Consider the following 16,148-nt stretch of genomic DNA (forward strand, 5'->3'; position numbering starts at 1 on the left):
GTCTCTGAGACAGATGCAAATGCTCCCATTTTCTAATGCAGGGAGCACAGCATGAAAAGTCAGGAGACCCCAGGGTTGAGTTTTCACTAATACTGTTGTACAGTCTAGGGCAAGTTACTACCATGCTCTGAGCTCCATCGGAAGGCAGAGGGGCTGCCTGGGGCTTCCAGGCCTTTGCAGCTCAGCTGCTGCAATGCCTTCCCCCTCCTCTAGGCTTTGGCTGCTGAGAAAGCAGGCCTTCAGCTGGAGGCATCATCATCAGTCTGGCTCCTTCTATTACTTCTCTCAGTTCCTTTGTTCATGGGTCATTGCTCTTTTTAAAACAGAGGTTCTCAGACTTCAGTGACCATTAAAACCCCTGGAGACCTTCACAAAAAATTCCTGGGCCCTTGTCTTGAATACTCTGATTCAGTCAGGCTGGGTGCGTCTCTGAGAAGTCTCCAGCTGATGATATGAGTACCATTGCCTTGTAGGAAGCACCCAGGAACAAAGGACAAAAGATCCATCTTTCTGCCTTAGCAAAACCTGGAGCAGATGCAGCGGTTCTTTAGAGCCCATACAATTCACAAAACAAGGGTTTTACATTCTGTTTTAAATTTATCTTATGGGTAGAGTCTCTTTTGCTCCCCCTCTTGCAAGTTTTTGTGGGGCCCTGATTGGTGTCTCAGACAGTAAAGAATCTGCCTGCATTATAGGACACCCAGGTTTGATCCCTGGGTCAGGAAGATCCCCTGGAGAAGGGCATGGCAACCCACTCCAGTATTCTTGCCTGGAGAATCCCATGGACAGAGAGCCTGGCAGGTTAGAGTCCATGGGGTCCCAAAGAGTTGGACATGACTGAGCGACTAACACTTTCTGACTCCTAGCCGGAATGCATTGATATGGATAAGAGCTCAGATTTAAGTGGCAGCTTTGTCTGAGTTCTAAGCTCCAGTTCCTTGTCTGGCCCGTGTGGAACCAGCTACATCTCCTGTTTGGGGGTGGGCAACGTGCTCACTTCAGTTCTTTTCGTAAGATATACGTGGTTTCCTAAGTACCTGCATTGTACAATCCTATCTAAACTAAGGCTCAGCCTAAAGTCTCTGTGATTTGCTTTTAAGAACTGCCTACAGTGCTTTATTATACTCATTACTTGAATTTTCATTATCTACTTGCAGATTTATTTGGATGAATGTTGTGTGCAATTATGTTCTTTCAGAAAATTGTCTCTTTTATGTACTTGGATGAGTTAAAAAAAAAATCATGCAAAAGCGCTTATACTCCTACAACAGAAGAACAGGACTGGCTTCCGAATGTTGAGTTTCAATTTCTGATCTTACATTTTTCCAGGGAGATAATTATTAGTCTCTCGGGTTTGGTATCTTCTTTTAATGTCTGTGAAAAGAAAACCACACTAGAGATACTGAAATTAAAACTGCCAATACCAGAATGTTGATACATTCACCTCCTTAATCATTCAGGTTTCTTAAATTTACAGGCAAACAAAATATATTGGCAAAATTGTCCCTGCTCTCCTATCTGTGTAATAGAGTTGCAAATTTACTCATGCTTGAGCTTTGGAAATAACTACACACACACACACACACACAATTATATAGCTTCTCTCCTTCTTAAAATTAATCGTGACTTGTTCATAAAGCCCCAGTGGCTATTTTTAAATTCTATTTTAATTCAGTTTATTAAATTTAGTCTGCTTATGCAATTTAAACATTGTCTATCAAGTTCAACCACAGTAAGGTTAAACTGATACCTTTAAAACCTGTCTTTCAGATTTGGCTACCACCTGTTCCTTCTTTACACCTCCCACCCCTATCCTCCTCAGAATGGAGACAAATGGGGGTTATGGGACCTCGGGATGAAGGAGACACAATCCATCTTCTTGTGTCTTGATGGTCTCTGCCTTATCGTAACATGCTCTTCTGCTATCTGGGCCAGTGACCAGTGGGACCAGCGTTAACTGGTACCATCAGCTGCTGGACTTTCCAGAAAGGCTTCTCTGCAATATTTTACACAATATTTGATGTGCATTTGTTTGCCTGGGTCTTAGTTGTAGCACTCGGGATCTTCTATCTTCACTGCAGCCTGAGGTATCCTTTTAAGTTGTAGCACATGGGATGTTTTTCAGTTGTAGTGTGTGGGATCTAGTTCCCTGACCAGGGATGGAATCCAGGCCCCCTCCACTGGGAGCATGTAGTCCTAGCCACTGGGTCACCAGGGAAGTCCCTCTTCCCTCAAGTCTTGAAAGCTATCCTTGGGACTGGCCCTCCTGTCAACCATAGGCTTGTGCTGGGCGCTTCCCCATTCCTTCACTAAGATCTGGAGGAGAGAAGCTTCTAGACCCCTGCACACCACGCAGAGGCCATGATGGAAGCCAGTAGCATTGCCTCAAGTTCATTTCTACCCGCTCTACTGTGCCATCTCTCCACTGAGGCCATGTTGGGCACACCCAAGGCTGGTGTGCAATGGGGTTTCACCACTGTATCTATGCAGACATGCTCAGGCACTCAGTTGTTTCTGACTCTTTGTGATCCCAGGGCCTGTAGCCCACCAGGCTCCTCCGTCCATGGGATTTTCCTGGCAAGAATACTGGAGTGGGTTGCCATTTCCTTCTCCAGGGGAGCGTCCCGACCCAGGGATTGAACCCACTTTCACATCTCCTGCATTGGCAAAAGGATTCTTTACCCCTGAGCCACCTTATCTATGTTGTGCTTAGTTGCTCAGTTGTGTCCAACTCTTTGCAACCCCATGGACTGTAGCCCACCAGGTTCCTCTATCCGTGGGGATTCTCCAGGCGAGAACATTGGACTGGGTTGCCATGCCCTCCTCCAGGGGATCTTCCCAACTAACCCAGGTCTCCCACATTGCTGGCAATTCTTTACCATCTGAGCCACAAGGGAAGCCCAAGAATACTGGAGTGAGTAACCTATCCCTTCTCCAGGGGATCTTCCTGACCCAGGAATCAAACCAGAGTCTCCTGCATTGCAGGTGGATTCTTCACCAGCTGAGATACTAGGGAAGCCCCTTATCTATAGCTATTGTTAAAATGTTGCAATATTCTCATGCTTGTTGGTTAATAGCCACTGTTTCCATTCACTGGAGTATTATCCCCTTGAGCCCAACCCTGTACCAGGACTCCTTTTGCCTCATTAAAGATGGCAATGGCCTCAGGATAACTCCAGAAATGTGCTCAGCTTAATGTCTAGATTCTGAATGGTCTAGATGAATCTGGTTATTGAATATGTTTACTGTTACCTCTGAACATAGATGCATGTGCCTTCTCTCCCTTGTTTGTGTGGGGGTGTATGCTGCTCAGATATTTTTAAAGCTTGAAGTGGTTAGAAGTGATGTATAACAAAGAACTGGGGCCTGATATAAGTCACTGTTCTTTGTCCTCTTCTGCAAATAATCCTAGGCTAATAGTGATGGGCTATAAGGGTTTTCACTTGTCAAAACTGTAGATGCCTTTTACAATAGGGCAACAAGAATTATGGACCAGCTACCATGGCCACAGGCCACTCTCTTTGTTTTTGCCACACCATGTGGCTTGCAGGATCTTAGTTCCCTGAGGAGTGGTTGAACCCAGGCCCCAGCGATGAAAGTGCCAAGTCCTAACCAATGGACTGTGAGTGAATTCCCAGGGCACTCTTCTTTATACCACATGGAAATTATATGATCTGAAGCATCTGAGTATGACTCTTGATATGCCAAAGCAATTGAGAAAAATCATCTCTCTGTTACACCAGCTTTCTCTAACATTCCCTCTGGAGCAATCCAATTTGATGGAGTCCCACCCCAAACCACACTCCACAAGTCTTGGCCTGATTGGTGAGAAGATCATAAATAAGGAAATGGAAAAAGAAAAAAAAAACACATTAATAATTTCCAAAACATTACCTCCATTTCATCTGTGTTACAGCTTTGATTCTAGAAGCAGTTGTCTTTGGTAAGTCAGTGATGATTTTACAAGGAAAAAAAATGTATCTTTGTCGTGTAATCTCCTGTCTCATGTATGTGTGTATATTGTATATGCACAATCCTGTCCGACTCTTTGCAAGTCTTTGAACTGTAGCACTCTAGGCTCTGCTGTCCATGGGACTTTCCAGATAAGAATACTGAAGTGGGTTGCCATTTCCTCCTCCAGGGGATCTTCCCAACCCAGGGATCAAATCCATGTCTCCTGTGTCTCTCTCCTGCATTGCAGGCAGATTCTTTACCCACTCAGCCATTGGGGAAGCCATATTCTGTATATAAAAACTCATATATGTGTCAATATCAAAGAAAGTCGATCTAATAGCATGCATTTTTTTGAGTACCTACTGCTTTCCCAGATCTTAACAAACGCAGTATGGCTTCACAATTAAAAGACAGATCTATTGCCCCTGAGCAATGTCATTCCTAGCTGGAGTGACAACATCAGCACTGGGAACAGTTCAAAGGTAAATGAGTGCTGCTGCTGCTAACGGAGACGGCGATGGCACCCGCTCCAGTGCTCCTGCCTGGAGAACCCCAGGGAGGGAGGGGCCTGGAGGGCTGCAGTCCACGGGGTCGCTAAGAGTCGGACACGACTGAGCGACTTCACGTTCACTTTTCACTTTCATGCATTGGAGAAGGAAATGGCAACCCACTCCAGTGCTCTCGCCTGGAGAACCCCAGGGATGGGGGAGCCTGGTGGGCTGCCGTCTGTGGGGTCGCACAGAGTCAGACACGACTGAAGCGACATAGCAGCAGCAGCAGCTGCTGCTGCTAAGTCACTTCAGTCGTGTCCGCTGCTGCTGCTGCTGCTGCTATGTCACTTCAGTCGTATCTGACTCTTAGCGACCCCATGGACTGCAGCCTACCAGGCTCCTCCGTCCATGGGATTTTCCAGGCAAGAGTACTGGAGTGGGGTGCTAAATTCTCACAAATTTGGAGATCAGATCAATAAGGGCTCCTAAGAAAAATTCTAGAGAAAGTGAGAAGTGATCAGGGCCTTGAGGTATGCTTAAGTATTGAGTATGCTTTCCCACTAAGTTTAGGAAAAAGGCAAAGATGTCCCTGTTCACCATTCTTTTTCAACAGCATACTGGAAGCACTAGCTGATGCAATAAAATAAGGAAAGGGATAAAAGGTATACAGATTGAGAAAGAAGAAATTAAAACTCTCTTTGATCATAGATGACCTGATCACCTATGTAGAAAATCTGAAAGAATCAACAAGAAAAACTAGAACTAATAAGTGATGATAATAAGGCTGCAGGATAAGAAGGACTCAGTACTATCAAGATGTTCTTTCCAACCTGACCCATAAATTCAATATAATCTTCAGTCAAAGTCTCAGTGAGTTGTTTTGTAGGTATTGACATATTGATTCGAAAGTTTATCAGTTCAGTTCATTTGCTTAGTCATGTCAAACTCTTTGCAACCCCATGGACTGTAGCACATCAGGCTTCCCTGTCCGTCATCAGACCAATAAAACAGGCTAGACAGCCCAGGAATAAACAGAGTCAACTGACCTTTGACGAGGGCGTAAAGGCAGCACAGGACGTCCTAGGTGGCTCTAGTGCCAAAGAACACACCTGGAGATAAAGGCGATGCCTGAGGTGTGGGTGCGACCTCTGAGTCGGGAAGATCTCCTGGGGAAGGGCATGGCGAACCACTCCAGTATTCTTTCCTGAAGAATCCTATGGACAGAGGAGCCTAGCAGGGTCACAGTCCATAGGGCCACAAAGAGTTGGACACGACTGAAGACAATGGAGCAAAGACTGTCTTTTCAACAAATGGTACTGGAACAACTGGATATCCACATGCTCAAAAAATAAATCTAGACATGGACCTTACACCCTTCACAAGAATTAACTCTATGTAGAAGCATACACTGGATGGATGTGTAGTTTTAGAATGAAGGAGAGAAATCTGCATTAAGCCTGGGAGGGAAAAAAAAAGTATCTAGCAAAAGCACATAAAAAGAGAAGAGGTGAGCACTGGGACATGAACTCCAGGAAGCCCCAGTATTAAGGTGTGGGCAGCAGAGACAGAGCCAGAAAAAAGACCGAAAACAATTCAGAGATGTATAAAGAGAATCAAGGGAGAATGTGTACCTTAGAGACCATACTTTTGATTTATGGCAATTTTCACTTCAAATGACCACTCTGAACCATTGCCAAACAATGCCTGAAGCATTTTTTTTAATGCATTCCGTTATCACCAGTAATCCTAAGTAGCAATCCTCTCCAATCAGATCAGATCATCATGAGCAGGAATCAGGCCTCCCAGAAATAAACTGAATCCTGGTCACCTGGAATATATAACCTGGCGGGTTTCCTAATGGTGCAGTGTGTTCTTAAGAGTATTCTTAAAAGTTCTGGGCAAGAAATCTCAGGGTTTTCTTTTTTGATGACCTCTAAAATAAACAACATATGTGCATGCACAATGGGTAATTAAATTGAACACTTTGAACTCCTAATAACTAATTGTTAACACCCAGTTTCTATGCCCATATTTCCATTGGCAACTTGAGTTATCCTGAGAGAGGAGGAAAAGCAAAAGAAAAGGGGAGCCTATGCCTACAGTGGTTTTCCAGCATACTTTACAAATGGGGTCTTGTAATAATTCAAACATAGAAATGAGGTTGGTTATTTGAATCATCTCAAAGTACTTAGAAATCCAAATGTGTTCAGTGGGAAAAAACCTAAACTGTAGCAGTTTGTACAAAACTTGCTTTGTGACTAGCAGTTTATTTGCACTAAAGCATCATCAGTTCAGTTCAGTCTCTCAGTCGTGTCCAATTCTTTGCGACCCTATGAATTGCAGCATGCCAGGCCTCCCTGCCCATCAACAACTCCCGGAGTTCACCCAAACTCATGTCCATCGAGTTGGTGATGCCATCCAGCCATCTCATCTTCTGTAGTCCCCTTCTCCTCCTGCCCCCAACCCATCCCAGCAACACAGTCTTTTCCAATGAGTCAACTCTTCACATGAGGTGGCCAAAGTATTGGAGTTTCAGCTTTAGCATCAATCCTTCCAAAGAAATCCCAGGACTGATCTCCTTCAGAATGGACTGGTTGGATCTCCTTGCAGTCCAAGGGACTCTCAAGAGTCTTCTCCAACACCACAGTTCAAAAGCATCAATTCTTTGGCACTCAGCTTTCTTCACACTCCAACTCTCACTTCTATACATGACCACTGGAAAAACCATAGCCTTGACTAGACGGACCTTTGTTGGCATAGTAATGTCTGTGTTTTCAATGTGCTATCTAGGTTGGTCATAACTTTCCTTCCAAGGAGTAAGCGTCTTTTAATTTCATGGCTGCAATCACCATCTGCAGTGATTTTGGAGACCAAAAAAGTAAAGTCTGACACTGTTTCCACTGTTTCCCCATCTATTTGCCATGAAGTGATGGGACCAGATGCCATGATCTTCGTTTTCTGAATGTTGAGCTTTAAGCCAACTTTTTCACTCTCCACTTTCACTTTCATCAAGAGGCTTTTTAGTTCCTCTTCACTTTCTGCCATAAGGGTGGTGTCATCTGAGGTTATTGATATTTCTCCTGGCAATCTTGATTCCAGCTTGTGCTTCATCCAGCCCAGTGTTTCTCATAATGCACTCTGCATGTAAGTCAAATAAGTAGGGTGACAATATACAGCCTAGACGTACTCCTTTTCCTATTTGGAACCAGTCTGTTTTTCAATGTCCAGTTCTAACTGCTGCTTCCTGACCTGCATATAGGTTTCTCAAGAGGCAGGTCAGGTGGTCTGGTATTCCCATCTCTTTCAGAATTTTCCACAGTTTATTGTGATCCACACAGTCAAAGGCTTTGGCATAGTCAATGAAGCAGAAGTAGATGTTTTTCTGGAACTCTCTTGCTTTTTCCATGATCCAGCGGATGCTGGCAATTTGATCTCTGGTTCCTCTGCCTTTTCTAAAACCAGCTTGAACATCAGGAAGTTCATGGTTCACGTATTGCTGAAGCCTGGCTTGGAGAATTTTGAGCATTACTTTACTAGCGTGTGAGATGAGTGCAATTGTGCGGTAGTTTGAGCATTCTTTGGCATTGCCTTTCTTTGGGATTGGAATGAAAACTGACCTTTTCCAGTCCTGTGGCCACTGCTGAGTTTTCCAAATTTGCTGACATATTGAGTGCAGCACTTTCACAGCATCATCTTTCAGGATTTGGAATAGCTCAACTGGAATTCCATCACCTCCACTAGCTTTGTTTGTAGTGACACTTTCTAAGGCCCACTTGACTTCACATTCCTGGATGTCTGGCTCTAGGTGAGTGATCACACCATCGTGATTATCTTGGCTGTGAAACTCTTTTTTGTATAGTTCTTCTGTGTATTCTTGCCACCTCTTCTTAATATCTTCTGTTTCTGTTAGGTCCATACCATTTCTGTCCTTTATCGAGCCCATCTTTGCATGAAATGTTCCCTTGGTATCTCTAATGTTCTTGAAGAGATCTCTAGTCTATCCCATTCTGTTGTTTTCCTCTATTTCTTTGCATTGATCACTGAGGAAGGCTTTCTTATCTCTCCTACATTAAATGGAAGTAGTGGCCCTGAATTTTGATGAGTTTCTTGTTTTGGGTGTATTATATTATTTCATGATTGTATAAAAAGATAGCAGTAGCTAAACATTTGAAAGTCAGTCCTGGTGGGGCCATGAGAGTTATTTTCATTAAAATGGGTTGTGCTTTTCCAACGAAAGGGTCTGAGAGCCCCTTCTCTGATATATCCAAGACCTGTGAAGGATAAGATGATTTTGCTTTGAAGCTGAAACTTGTGTTATATTTCTACATTTTGAAGCCAGTATATTTTTATGATTTATTTTATTGAAGTATAGTTGATTTACAATGTTGTCTTAATTTCTATTATTCAACAAAGTGGTTCAATTGTACATGTGTGTATATACATGTGTGTATATACGTGTGTGTATATACATGTGTGTACATATATGTGTGTATATATATGTGTGTATATATATTCTTTTTCATATTCTCTTCCATTGTGGTTTGTCACGATACTGAGTACAGGTCCCTGTGCTACACAGCAGGACCTTGCTGTTTGTCCATCTTATACACGCCCTTTGCATCTGCTGATCCCAACCCCCCATCTGCCCATCCTCCCCTCCCTGGCAACCACAACTCCCTTCTCTTTGTCTGAGTCTGTTTCTTTTTCATAGATAAGTTCATTTGTATCGTTTGTTCTAGGTTCCACATATAAGTGATACCATACGGTATTTGTCTCTCTCTTTCTGACTTACTTCATTAGTATGAAAATCTCTAGGTCCCTCCATCTTGCCCCAATTGTTGAAGCCAGTATTTTTCAATGGTTAGTTTGTTGCATTCCTTTCCTTTTCAGATCAAGCTGTCTGACTTTGGTTTCTGTGCTCAAGTTTCCAAAGAGGTGCCAAAGAGGAAATCCTTGGTTGGTACACCCTACTGGATGGCACCTGAGGTGATTTCTAGGCTGCCATATGGGACAGAGGTAAGGAGGTGATGGTTGTTGCTGGGGAGTGGGCAGGGCCTGGCTGAGATACAAGGGTTCTGAGCTCGTTAATGACCCCAGGAGACCAGCTTGATGACTTTTAACTCCACATTCGATTGCCATTCACTAGGCTTTTCACAGAGCAAGTTGTGGCAGAAGAGAGTCTGTCCACCCTTGGGGTGTCACGACAGCATTGATCGAACAGTATGCATAGGTCCCAAATGGGCAGTGGGGAAGAGGCACTCCACTCTCATCTAACCCCAGGGCCAGTGCAACCTGAAAAGTGGCTGGAGACTCACAGATGAGCAGGCGTGTTCAGAGGATACAGGGTCAGAGAAAGCTCCACAGATTGGGGTGAATATTTCGGTGAGAAATAATGTTTTCCCATTGGAAAAAATTATATATGAATACTGAAACATATTTTAAAATATGGCACAATTTCTGTTTGTTCTGGAAAGGAAATAACCTCTCATAATCTATTTTGGTTGTTACTGACTTTTAAATTTTAAAAACTTGTCTTTTTTTACTGAATTATTCTTTAAATCCTACAATTTACAACTTCCAAAAAATTTCACACACATGATTCCATACAATCCCATAGTAACCTTCTGGGTTTTTTTAATTCTCCTGTCCCCTTATTGCCCCTCCCTCCTTCCCTCTTCCCACTTGTAACCATAAGTTTGTTCTCTATTAGTCTGGTTCTTTTTTGTTTTATTCACTGGTTTGTTGCATTTTTTAGATTCCACACATAAGTGATGTCATACATTTTTTAGATTCCACACATATTTGTCTTTCTCTATCTGACTTTCTTCACTTAACATAATACCTTCCAAGTCCATCTGTGTTATTGCAAATGGAAGCATTTCATTCCTTTTTATGACTAATATTCCATTGTATATATACCCCGTCTTTTTGTATCCATGCATCTGCTGATGGACACTTGAGTTGCTCGCATACCTGCTCCTACTGTATTAAGGGACAAGGTTTGGATACATAAAATGAGGGGCAGAAGTGGAGGAGGGCTCTCGGGGGAGGGAGGGAACGGTGTGAATAAAGCTCTGAGACACGCACACACAAGGGAGGCAAGGAGCACGTTCGCCTGGGCACGGCGTTTCCGCACACCGTGGTGCGGGAGACAGTCTTAGAGTGGGGAGCGGAGGCAGGGTCCTGGACCAGTGAGCAGAGGACAGCAGCCGGACTGCCGGCGGACTCTCCTTCCCTGGTGTGCTGCCCTTGGATAAGTATGCCTCTTGCTTATCTCACCGTGGTCCCGAGAGCATCAGCTCTCAGTGGAGGTCACTTCTGGGCGAGAGCAGGAATGCAGCTAACCGATAAGAGGTGTAATGAGGGAGGAGGGAGCCGCCAGGGCCCGGGAATTTATAGCAGCTCTGGCACCTCATTGCCCTGACTTCCCATTCTTTAACCAGGAAGGATTGCTTGTCATCTCTTTCTTTCCTTTCCTCCAGTCCCTGACAATGGTTTTACAGAATACAGTTTTGTGTACACTGCATCAGAGTGATAAAACACAAAGGGAAAAACCTAAATACGGCAGCAAAGAACTTAAAAAATCAACTTAATAAAAGAATCAGAATATATTGTGTTGTGCAGTGTAGTTCTTTGGAGTTTGTTATGAATATGCCAAAAACTTTTCTTATTTTTTTCTGGTTTAAATGTAATTTTCTTCTCTGTTTGTAACATAAAACTTTGAATGGCTTTCTCATCTGACCTGATAAAAAACAGGATTTTTTTAAAGGTTCTGAACTTCAGAGTAGTAAGACATTCACATGTACCTAACTGTCAGAATCTTCACTGAAGTTGCCTTTAAAAAGCAGGCGAAGACCAGTAGCAAACACTTGGTCACTCAACCGTTCAGCCGATAAATCTGAATTGTAGATTTTGAGAAGTTACAAATACCGTATGAATTTATGAATGAGTATGAATCTACTGGGTTCCCTGGCCATACTCAACCTTTCAGAAAGTTCTCTTTGCCTGAGATAATCACTGTGCCTAACAGGTGGACATCTGGTCCCTTGGGATCATGGTGATCGAGATGATTGATGGTGAGCCCCCCTACTTCAACGAGCCCCCCCTCCAGGCCATGCGGCGGATTCGGGACAGTTTACCTCCAAGAGTGAAGGACCTCCACAAGGTGAGAAGCAATATCCATTGCTGAAATTCCATATTGTTCTTTGATTTTTCCTTCTCTCTGAAATGTTAAAGACTGGCATATCACATCTGGGAGTAGATCCTGGTTTCTAGGCATGGACCTTGTTTTGTTTTTTTAATTTACTTTTTAGTCACTTCTAAGTGCTCTATTAGCTTCTGCTGTACAGCATCACAAATCAGCTGTAAGTGTACGTGTATCCTCTTCCTCTTGATCCTCCCTCCCACCCCCCACTCACCCTGCCAGGTCGTCACCGAGCACCAGGCTGAGCTTTCTGTGCTGCAGTAGCTTCTCGTAGCTGCCTGTTATGGAATTAGAGTTGTTGAGTTCAGATCTCTGCTCTTCTTGTTCATTCCCTTGGGCAAGTGAGTCTGCCCCTCCCTCTCTGAAGCTCCTCTGTGAAAGTGGGCACATGAGCTCCTCTCCCATGGGTGGTTGCCTCTCAGCACTTCTGCACTGGGAATTTAAGGCACGCTGGGGGTGTTCTAATGACCAGGACATCCCAGCTCAAAGCCCCACATTTCCTGACTCTCAGAGGGGTTGCATTCTAGTTGGGGAAGCAGATAACAAACTACACACAATGGATGATCAAAATAATTTTAGAGAGTGGTACATGCCAGGAAATGAATAAAATGCTGTGAGGTGATTGAGGCGGGCAGAAAGGAATTGGGAGATAGTTTTGGCCGAGTGTTGAAGGGAGTCCTGTCAAGGGACTGGAGCCTGATTGGCAAAAAGGAGCAAGTCATGCAAAGATCTGGGATAAAAACATCCCAGGTGTAGGGAGGAGCAGTTTGAAGACCCTCAGCCAGGGCAAAGTGAGCAAGGTGAAGGATGAGGCATGTCAGAGGGTGGACAGGGGCTAGATAGTACAGGGCAGTGAGCAACATGGTGAGGGAACCAGCGAGGGTCTTTCCTGGTTTCCAGGCATCATCAAGTAGAGCCAAGCTCAGAAAAAAATGATGCTAAGTCAACAAACCACCACTGTGCAGCCACCAGTGGGGCTGGGCTTGCTGAGAGAGCTGTTTCCACAGATTAGCACTAAAAATACCGACCATCCCACTACCCCCCAGATACTAAGAGGGAGAGAATTGTTTGTGACAGCATCCCCTCTCCCCTCATCCCTACACCTTAGGGAAGAGGCCCTGGAGAATCACTCATGTAGGCTGGGTGGACCTGCAACAAAGTGGGGAAGCTGCTTGAATTGAACAAAAGCGTGAAAATTTTACAACATTGGACAGTTTAAATAATGTGCTGTGCTCAATAGTGTCTGACTCTTTGTGACCCCCTGGATTGTAGCCCACCAGGCTCCTCTGTTCATGGGATTTCCCAGGCAAGAATACTGGAGTGGGTTGCCATACCCTCCTCCAGGGGACCTTCTTAACCCAGGGAACCTGGGTAGGAGTATGGAATATATAGGTGTGTGGGTATATGTGTGTGTGTGTGCATGCGTGTGTTTGTGTGTGTTTTAAAGAATTACTGTAAAACATATGCTTTTTATGTACTTGAATGTACATGAGCTATACTGCAAAAAAGTAAATTACAAGAAACTAAAGGACAAATGCTATCTGTTGTCACATTCCTTAGGGAAATTTGTTTCTCTTCAAGAAAGGAATTCCAGGAACTTCCCTGGCAGTCCAGTGGTTAAGACTTCCCTTCCAATGCAGGGGTTGTGGGTTTGATCCCTGACCTGTGAGCTAAGATCCTATAAGCCTTGAGGCCAGAAAAATAAAAAAGCATAAGGCAGAAGCAATATTGTAACCAATTCAATAAAGACTTGAAAACTGGTCCACATTAAAAAAAGTCTTTAAAAAAAAGGGGGGGGAGAATTGCACAAAGCCTAGATGGCTACGTGGTTAGAAAAATAAACAAATAAAACTCATTCCATGTTTATAACACTGCTCATCAAATGTATGTGACCACCGTCTGAACATAGTGGGTTCACCATAAGAGCTGCTGTTGTCTCTTAATTAGTACGTATCTTTGTTGTACTGTCATTTACTTCTAGTATTTCAGGTTTGAAAACGATAAGGAAAACAGCGTGTGTTAAGAAAGGCAATGCCTGCTTTTGCTCCCATGAGCTCTTTCTCTTCAAGCTGACTGTCTGGAATTTGGCCTTGTGGGCAGAAGGCTTTCCTGGGAGTTTGCTGGGAGGCCACTTGGGGGGCCTGGGTTGGGTCCCATCGTTAGTCCTCAGGAGGCCGTCCTCTGTCTCCGCAGGTCTCCTCAGTGCTGCGGGCGTTCCTAGACCTGATGCTGGTGCGGGAGCCCGCTCGGAGGGCCACAGCACAGGAGCTCCTCAGGCACCCGTTCCTGAAACTGGCGGGGCCGCCGTCCTGCATCGTTCCTCTCATGAGGCAATACCGGCATCACTGAGCGCAAGAGTCACAGAGGTGACGAAGCGAGATGAGGATGCGAGAACAGGTCGGGAGAATGCAGGGAACTGCAGAACATGCAGCAGGCCTGCGAGCCCAGACCAGCTGACTGATGACTACCGGCAGGGCTCGGCAGACCGGGGCGTCCTCTTGTGTCTTCAACAGGCATCTCTCCACTGACAGCTGGCACGCTCATTTGGGACATGGCTTTAATAAGTCATTATTATATTTTTCAGCCTTTCATCCAGCAAATCAGAAGGACTCAGTACAAACTCCGTTATGGTATATCCTAGCCACATGCAGGGTAATGCATAGGATTTTCTATATTGAAAGAATACTTTTCTGGCAAAAAAAAAAAAAAAGAAAGGAAAACAAAAAGCACTTTTTTCTTAATGGTAGCGGTGTAATGTATTTTGCAATGAATTTGTAATTTTTCTGTACGATAGTTTTGATAATTTATAGTACTTTGATGTCACGTAGCCATTGTATCAGTTGAAGTAATACCTGTTTACTAGCAAGAGTTTGAAAAAAGTCTTTCCTACTTTTTTATCCCTTTCAGAGAACCAACGATTCTTTAGGAACTTTGAATACTGAATGACTCTCAATCACCGTCAGCTTTAGTAGAATATCTTTCTTATCTTAACAAGTGTCTTATGTGATGGAAGAAGACTTAAGAGTGATGGTGATGGGGGTGGGTGCACATTTCATTTATCCAACCAAAAATAATGCAGTGAAATTTGAGCCACGGTATACCACCGAAAATATTCCTTGGGAGAAAACGAAATATTTTGAAAAACCACATTTTCCTTCAAACCTATTAGTAGTAGTAAACCATCTTTTGCACGGCAGTATGTTCCCCCAGTACCTTCTCTTAAATGAGTATGATGTCCCCTTGTGGCCAAATTTCCCCTCCAAGGAGCAATTTCAGTGCTAGGATGGTTTGATGTATCTGTGGGAGGTGCTGAACTCCATGTTCTGCCCCTTTGCCATCTTGATTCAGCACCCCAGTGCTAGGGTCATTTGGACTTCATTCCCCAAATTGAATGTTTCTAGAAGACTGTGAGAATTCTAGTCTCACAGAAGGAAAAGAGAACAGGGCAAGATGTTTGGTTTTGTTTGTCACTGTTTTTAAAGCTCTGTATGCTGGCACACCAAACTCTTGTCTGTGCTTCCCTTTGTACCGCAGTATTCATTGCTGTTGTTTCTGTACTGTACTGGGAGTCTGGACTCTAGAGGATGCATTAGGAAAAGGGGATTTTTCCCAGGTGTGATCTGAATTCAGTTGTGACCATGTTACGTGTTTCTGACATAGGAGAGTTGTGCTGCTGACTAGATCTTCTTGAATGTTGATAAACATGAATGACTACTACAATACATTTTGTGTTGCTTGTTGGAAGAATTTGCATGTTAACTGTAGGCCAATATAGATTTGCCTTTAAAACTCTGGAAAAGCTACATAGTCATCATTAGTTTCTATTAATTCTGCATCAAACAAAAGCCATTTGTTACCAAACTGGAAAACCAGAGGCTTTTCTTAATGACTTCACATACTGTAACAAACATGAATTTAAAATTTTGAAAATGCTCTGGCTACTCTGGCTACTCTAAGCCTAACTAAGAATGTTTGTAATTAATAGGTTGCTAATTATTTATTATAGCTAAAAAGGAAAAAAAGGCATAAAATGACTTTCTACTGTTTAGATTTTCAGTTTTTCACTAAACTGGAAATGCCTCATCATAAATAGGATCTATAATTTTTTTTCATAAAACACAACACACTCAATGTTTTATGTAAAATATTAAAATATTAATATAAGGCTGTAAGAATGAAAATAATCTAAATCCAGAAAATGGCAGATATGGGAGAGATTGTATTCATTTAACCAGGACTATGTAGAAGTAGAAAGGAAGCAAAAAGAAAATCTTTTTTTAACCAGAGCAAATATTAAAAACCATTGCAGAAAATAGTGGATTTTGGATTCCAAACATTTTCGACAGTGTAACGGAGATTTTTCTGTAATTTTCTTATCACTGGGTCTTTTTTAAAGTCTTCATTGAGTTTACCAAAAGTTACTGTAGCTTAAAAGGTTTTGTGAGCATTAACTATTGGCAGAAACTGCTCTTGCAAATAAAAATAAATGTTTGCCTTTT

At 43.2% G+C, this 16,148-nt stretch overlaps 1 protein-coding gene across 7 annotated transcripts in view; it reads left to right on the plus strand.

Moving 5' to 3' along the window:
• Positions 1 to 16,148, plus strand: part of PAK5 (p21 (RAC1) activated kinase 5) — a 422,360-nt gene extending 406,212 nt beyond the window's left edge. For all 7 annotated transcript variants that reach the window (XM_086335108.1, XM_086335109.1, XM_086335106.1 and 4 more), the window contains 3 exons: positions 9,336 to 9,461; positions 11,476 to 11,610; positions 13,843 to 16,148. In XM_086335108.1, the coding sequence (XP_086191234.1) occupies positions 9,336 to 9,461; positions 11,476 to 11,610; positions 13,843 to 13,998 (417 nt within the window). In that variant the 3' untranslated portion in view covers positions 13,999 to 16,148. The remainder of the gene's footprint in view (positions 1 to 9,335; positions 9,462 to 11,475; positions 11,611 to 13,842) is intronic.

This window comes from Bos grunniens, chromosome 13, assembly GCF_055505025.1.
Source record: "Bos grunniens cultivar Pamir isolate PY7600 chromosome 13, Bosgru_T2T1.0, whole genome shotgun sequence".
Lineage (NCBI taxonomy): Eukaryota > Metazoa > Chordata > Mammalia > Artiodactyla > Bovidae > Bos > Bos grunniens.